This window comes from Marmota marmota, unplaced genomic scaffold (assembly GCF_001458135.2).
Source record: "Marmota marmota marmota unplaced genomic scaffold, marMar, whole genome shotgun sequence".
Taxonomy (NCBI): Eukaryota; Metazoa; Chordata; class Mammalia; order Rodentia; family Sciuridae; genus Marmota; species Marmota marmota.
Window position 1 is genome coordinate 22,550,682 of NW_026000229.1, and position 6,839 is coordinate 22,557,520.

Below are 6,839 nucleotides of genomic sequence, written 5' to 3' on the forward strand. Positions count from 1 at the left end.
AGAATCACACACTGTTCAGATATGAATCCTGGCTCTACTGCTTACCACCTATGCAACCTTGCACAAATTACTTAATCTCCTCAAGCCCCAGTGTCCTCATCTATAAGGATTAGACTCACTGCTTTGAGGTTTGTCATGAGGGTTAAGTGTTGGCATTAAGTACGCTGGACACCATCAATGTCTGGCAAGCCTTTAGAAGGTGTCAGCTGCTGCCATTAGTGCTCAAGCAGGTGAAAGGTAGGTGCTCCTTCTTTTTCTTTACAAATCTGTTGCTTTGGAAGTGCGGCAAAAGTTTTCCTAAATCCCAGGAAATTCCACCTGTCTCTCGTAGGGCCAGGGGGAACTGTCCTCCTTGAATCCTTTGCTTCTGGCTTCAGTGTTCCCACACTGACTTTCCAGCCAGAACCATTAATGATCTAGATCCTGTTCACACTAGTACTCCTTCAGCTTATATACTCTAGGTATCTCTTCTTCACTCTCATGTGGCTTTAACTTTCCACTTTTATGCTTCAAAATGTATTTTGCTTGTTATTTCATTTCCTGCCTCTGTAGCTGTCTTCATCCAGTCTCTGAAACGTTGGGGCCGTCACTGGCTCTGGGAATGCTGCTTGCACTGACTGTTTTGTTACAGATCATTAACAGGGTGAATCACTGGCATAAAATATACTTGTGAAAAATGGTTGCTGGCTGATGGAGCCTCCCAGGCTAACTCTCGTCCTTCATCATGAGCAAGCCTCCTGCCAGAATCCAGGCTTGTGACATTATCCTAGTCCAGCATATTCCCATCGGAAATGTCCCATTGCTAAAAGATTGTTTGGCTGTGTCAGAACATGTAACAGTAGCCCAAGAAGTAGAAGAGCAGCTTCTCTCTACTTGTCTTTTAGGTATGGGAGTGATGTGTCCTTCCCACAGCAGTGAGAAAAAATAAGAAAAGATGCTGTTTGATGAGACCCATTTCATCTTATATAAATGGCCTAGTTCTTTGTCTCTACTTACCCCCAAATGCATTCTCTCTTTCTTAAATGATCTAGAGTGGTAGGAAATACTTCAATTAAAAGAACCTGCACCTTTACATCTCATTTGATACATCCCCAGAAATTCCACTGAGCCTTCCATCTGGAAGAATTGTTTTGTTCATGACCTATAGACTCCATACCCACCCCCAAGAGGAGCTGGGAAGGGAAGTGACACTGCTAGAAACAAGCTTCAGGGAGGGCTGAAGAGCACTGAGTTCTCCCACAGAGAGCTGTGGGGAGGGCTGCCCTCTGCAGGTTGTCTGATGGGCTGGCCTTTTCTTCCCGGGCGTCAGAGACTTGAGCTATGTTTCTCTTGGTTCAGCCTGCCCAACTAATTTTGTCTGTTTCTCCCTTCCCATCCTTTTTTTTTTTTTTTCCTTTCTCATTTAAGCTCCCCCTGAAAGATGGTAAAACATAAGCTATAAAGTATGTGTCACAAACTGAAAGAAAGCTATGAACCTTAGCATTTTAGTAACTATAAACGCAGGCTTTGAAAATGAAAAGCATGATAGGGAAACTTGATCAAATTGTGCGCGCGTGCGCGTGTGTGTGTACATGCACACCAGAAGTCACCTGCAATCTGGTGAGGTTGTTAAGCATCCTTATCTGGAAGCTAGTCTCAGAGATCCTGATTCAGTAGGTCTGGGCTGGAGCCTGGGATCTGCATTTTTAACAAGTTTCTGGAATGATTCTGATGCAGGTAGTCTGGGACCTCATTTTGAAAAATGCTGCTGCAAGCCAAATAAAAGTGCAGGGATATCCATCTATCTATCTATCTATATCTATATCTATCTCTCTCTCTCTCTCTCTCTCTCTCCATATATATATATATCCCAAGCAAATTCTTACTTGTATTATGGGTGAATTTGAGTGATTCCTAAAATGGCTTGCTGAGAGCCACCAAAATCTGACATTTTTTCTCACCACTGGGTATGCCACATTTGGTTATCTTAGGGACTGTAACCTAGTCTGTTAAGAAGCAGGCAAGTGGGCTTCTAGATGTTTGTGTGCCCTGTGCTGTACAGCTGTTAAAGTGACCTCACAGAGATTAAGGCTCTTTAGCAGTGAAATGCCTGTCTTGAGCAGCCGTGAGGCTCTTCCTTTTGAGCTATGGAACTGTTTGTGCCAGGGAATTTAAGTGCAGCAAAGAGATTCTAGAGATGGTGAAACAATGGAAGAATCCAAACTTCAGGACTTTGTGAGTGCTTCCCAAAGTGTGGGTCAAATGACCACCTGGGTCCCCCTCCAGACCTACTGGAAACAGAATTTTTGGTGCCCAGAAGGTCAAGAACCTACAGTTTCAACAAGCTTCTCAGGTGCTGCTTATACATGCTGACTTTCAGGAAGATGCCTGGGCACCAAGAGAATGGGGTGACTTGATTGGGTCCTTCAGCCAGTTAATGGCAGAGGCATTAGTATTTCTATCCACTGACTCCAGCTGCAGGGAGGGTTCTTTGCTCTATGAGGCCTCCATTGTCTGCTCTATGATGGCTCCCTTGGTGCCCTGAGCTCCTGGGAAGTCCTTCTTTTGACAACAGATCTGTTGTTCTTGGAGTGGGTTGAAATCCATCCCTGCCCAGGAACCAGGAAAAAACACTCCCAGACTAGCAGGGTTTCCACTGCTTCATGCACCCAAACACTGTGGGATCCAACATTCATGTGCAAAAGCAACTGTGAGTTTCTGACTTCATAGACTTCCTTACATTTGTCACAACCTAGTTAGAGATCTAAGTGGGAGGAAAGAGTGGTTCAGGGTCTGCCCCAAGTGCGTGCATGCACAAGCCAGGAAATGAGAAGGGAGTAACCTCACTTCAAACAGGAGACACATGATGTCCTTGATGAAGAGACAATTCAGAATTGCCTAAAGGCAGGGAAAACTACAGAGACAGCCAAAGCTGAGCTGGTAACATAGAGACCCAAGGCCTGCATGGAGTTAATGAGGGAACCTTGTAATGAGTAGGGCAGTCCCAGTTTGCTCGCCTCATTCCTCTAAATGGAATGACCCTGTAGGCAAGGCTAGAGAACAGGATGCTTACCAGGCTTTCCTGGACTGCTCTCTGATGTCCCAGGGTGGGGGCCTTGTAAACTCAGGTGCCCTCAGGGTTCAGAGGAATCAGCAGCAGTGATTGGACCCTGTATAAGGCTATCAGATCCTGAAAGGAACCAGGAGGAACTATTTACTGCCAATCTCGCTTGTAAAACCCAGTTGCAATAACTGACCATTTTGAAAGAGAGCTTTTCTTAATCCTTTCATACTCAAACACGTCTGAGTGTTCTTTTATTTTCTCCTGGTGGAGACCATATGTCCAGAAGGCAGAACTGGGAAAAAGGGCGATAGGATGATACCTCCCCACTTACATTCTCCCTTTCACAGACATTGAGTGCCTTCTCCCTGCCAGGCACTGTAGGCTGACCATGATGTATGGTGGGGGCAGAAAGCAAGTTAGTGAGCTCTGGCTCAGGGGGACACAGAGGTGCTCCCAAAGCTCCCCTAGTGTGGTGACATCATGGTGGAGATATGGCAAAGCGCTCTGAGGAACAGAAGAGGAGGGGAGTGCCTTTCCCTGGGCTGTCAGGAGAAACCTCACTAAGAAGGACTTCAAAAAGAGGAGAAGAAAAAACTTACTGTATTTTAAAGAAAAATTTAAAACGTCGATTTTATAATAAAATTCTTAAAAGGCAACTAAGATGAAGTGAAAATGAGGGGAAACGGCAAGGTGGAAGAAAAGGAGCATTACAGCAAGCAGGCTTCACCAAATGCCTGCCCTCTGGTTTCTGGCAAGTGTGCAGGGGACTGGGAATGGCTGCGTCCCCTGTCTCCGCTTAGAGAGTGACCATACTATATCTTCTCCTTACTCCCAATCACCTGCAAGTTCTTCAGAGGCTGGGACTAGTTATTTAGTTTGGCTTGTCCTGAGCCCAGCACAGGGCTACCTATAGTAATATCTCAGTAAATGAAAGATGATTGGCAATCTTTGATTCTGACCCAGATTCCACAGAGGAAGAGGGCAAAAAAAAATCTTAAAGAGGAAGCTTACTAATGGTTCCCAATGTCTTTTTAATTGTTTGTTGTTTTTTTTTTTTTTATTCCCTGAATCCTTCCTCGGATTCCGTGAGGCTACGGACAGTACTTACTGATTTTTTTTTTAAGATATTGCAAATGATTTCTGCATTTCCATGGTGGGCTCTTAGGTCTTCATCCCTGTTTATTGAATCTAAGGAATAATGAAAAGGAATTTAGAATAGCAGAGAGGATCCTCCTCTGAGAATCTCAGCCTTTTCTTTCAGTTGCAATGACTAGCTCTCTAGGCACAGCATCCAAACATCCAGGAGTATGCAGAGGCAGGAGCAGGGCTTTGGGGAAGAACAGCACACCACATCCTGAGGAACCACTGCTGCCTGAGGGAGGAACAGGACGAAGACATTGGAAGACTAGGGACCTGGTTCTGCCACTGCCCCTGGTGCTCAGCCAGGAAGGAGCATGCCCTCTGGCAACAGCTAACCCTGGGTCTGGCTCTCTGAGTAGCTGGAGTCATTGCCTTTCTGTGTAGTATTATGGAGGCAAATTATCTTTTGAGAAATGATGATTGCATGTGAGATGAGGGCTCTCTCTGCTCCTCAGAGGAAGGCCTGGATGTCCCATCCATTAGGAATTTTTATTTGAAATCTCTAGGTGTTCACAAGTGACAAACTGAATCTTTTCTAGAACTACTATCACCACCCTGCCATGACTGCCTGGGTTCTGGCATCTGATTCTGCTTATTTCTGTGTTTCAGGGGAGAATTTGGCTTGCGCGAGTACTCAGAAGTTAAGACTGTGACCGTAAAGATCCCCCAGAAGAACTCCTAAGAAGGCCAAGAAGAAAGGCAATGGCCGGCCTACACCACTCTCCCTCTGCTTTCTCTGTAGGGCCCAGCTGTCAGGAATAGAATTGAGCCAAGGTCCTTCTTTAAAGGTTGAGATGATGACATGTAGCAGGCAGGTCACTGCACCACTGAAACAAAGCAGCTGGGCAGGTTTCTAGGCATTCTTCAAGGGATCACCTTAATGATACCAAGCATGGGGGAAGGCAAGCATGGGGGAAGGCGGGATAGAGGTAAGGGGACAAGCTGTGGGACACGTCCAATAGAATAGGGAAGCTGCTTACTGTCGCAAAGAACATGATGCTGTCACAAAGAACTTCCCTCTCCAGAGAGGTGGCCTTTGTGCCAGCTTCGTTTTCTTCCTTCCAGTTCTCCCTGCTCTTCCACCCCTCCCTCTCCTCCAAGGAGATCTCAGCTGAGCTCATTTGGGGCAGATGTTTGGGCCGGGAACAATTTTCCAAGGTTTTGCAGCCAAATTACCATTTCATGTCATCCATTTCTTCAAAGCAAAACACGAAATGGTTTTAGTTAAGAGCCAGACCAGCCTAGAAAGGCCAGGAGCTGGTGCACTTCAGACACTCTCATGGTCAGAACTTGGGATCTTCCTGACCCAATTTGTTTTTTTTTATGTCCATAAATAACACATGTGAAATAAGATCAGGACAGTGCAGATGAGAGGTCATTATGTGTAGTTCATGGCTTCTGAGCTTGCTATAGATTGTGTGTGTGTGTGTGCGTGTGTGTAATTCTTTTATTGGTTGTTCTGGAATAAGGAGTGTTTTTTTGTTTGTGTGTTTGTTTTTGGTGAGTAATATCTCTTCCAAAGCTTATCTTAAAACCAACCCAAAAAACAATTCAAGTAGGCTTGGGAAGTTGCTCAGGTTGGATTCCTTGCAGAAATAATTTGATTTCCAATACTAGCTGAGAATTCTTATCACGTGAACTATTTCTGTAATCACAACCCATAGCCTCTTCTGCACCCCAGATCCCAGTGCACCAGCACCTGTACCTCTTGTTGCTGCAGGTGTCTCTCAGGCCTGTCATGCCCAAATTACATGCCCTAATTCCATTGGCAGCAACCTTGGAAAACCTGGCCAAGCTTGAGGGTGTTCTCTATTTGTAGAATGCCAGCGTGCCACAGTGGCCATGCTCTGCCAGAGCTCCTCTCACACCCAGTGGCTCATCCACACACCATTCTTGCCTCTCAGTGAGCTTCAGCCTGCAGAGGGGGAGGCATGAAGCAGGCCAGCCTCCTTCTCCTAGCTTGGCTCCTCTGCTTTCCCGTAATCCCCCGGTTTGGTGTGTTAACTTCCTCTCCTTCTCTTTCCAGCTGCCACCTCCAAGCCAGTCTCTAACCTAGATGAAGATCATTTATTTAAAAGTACCAAACATAACCTAGAGTATATGGAGTATGGGCAACGTATATATAGCCTTCTGTATTGAGCGTTTTTCTGCTTTCTACCTGTACCACTTTTCTATTTATAATCCTCGTGTATTCATGATGTTTTAAAGAAATCTCTCCTTGCTGTTATTTACAAACGGAAGTGCGTTCAGCTGCCCAATGCCTTGACAGATGCCGGCTTTCTGAGTTTTTCCATTGAATGCCCTGCTCTTCTCCTGTAGCGCGTCCAAGTGAACAAACACATTAACCAACTAGTTACCTTTGAACTGCAATATAGAATGTGAAATGAAGATTTATTTCTTTTAATTTACTTAAAAAGAAACCTCTGTGCTGGCAATAAAGCATTTATATTGTGTACTCCTTGGGATGATCTGGCAGTGTTGTAAGTCTGTGTCACACTGGGTACCTTTGAATCCTTCCCTTGGCTGCTGGGGTTTTTAGCTGTGTTCTCTCTAAGGTCACTAAGCATAACTCTGGGAGGGTATTTTTTGTAAACAAAAACTTGTTTTCTGACCCTTTAAAATCCATTTGTGCTTATAGTTTTGTGTGGCAAGGAAA

The 6,839-nt window shown here is 45.1% G+C and overlaps 1 protein-coding gene across 1 annotated transcript in view; it reads left to right on the top strand.

The window, feature by feature from the left end:
- The window catches only part of Aldh1a2 (aldehyde dehydrogenase 1 family member A2), an 89,312-nt gene extending 82,674 nt beyond the window's left edge, over window positions 1-6,638 (top strand). Inside the window, exon 13 of the mRNA XM_015480609.2 lies at window positions 4,793-6,638. Coding sequence (XP_015336095.1) covers window positions 4,793-4,865 — 73 coding nt within the window. The 3' untranslated portion in view covers window positions 4,866-6,638. The remainder of the gene's footprint in view (window positions 1-4,792) is intronic.
- The last annotated feature ends 201 nt before the right edge of the window (window positions 6,639-6,839 follow it).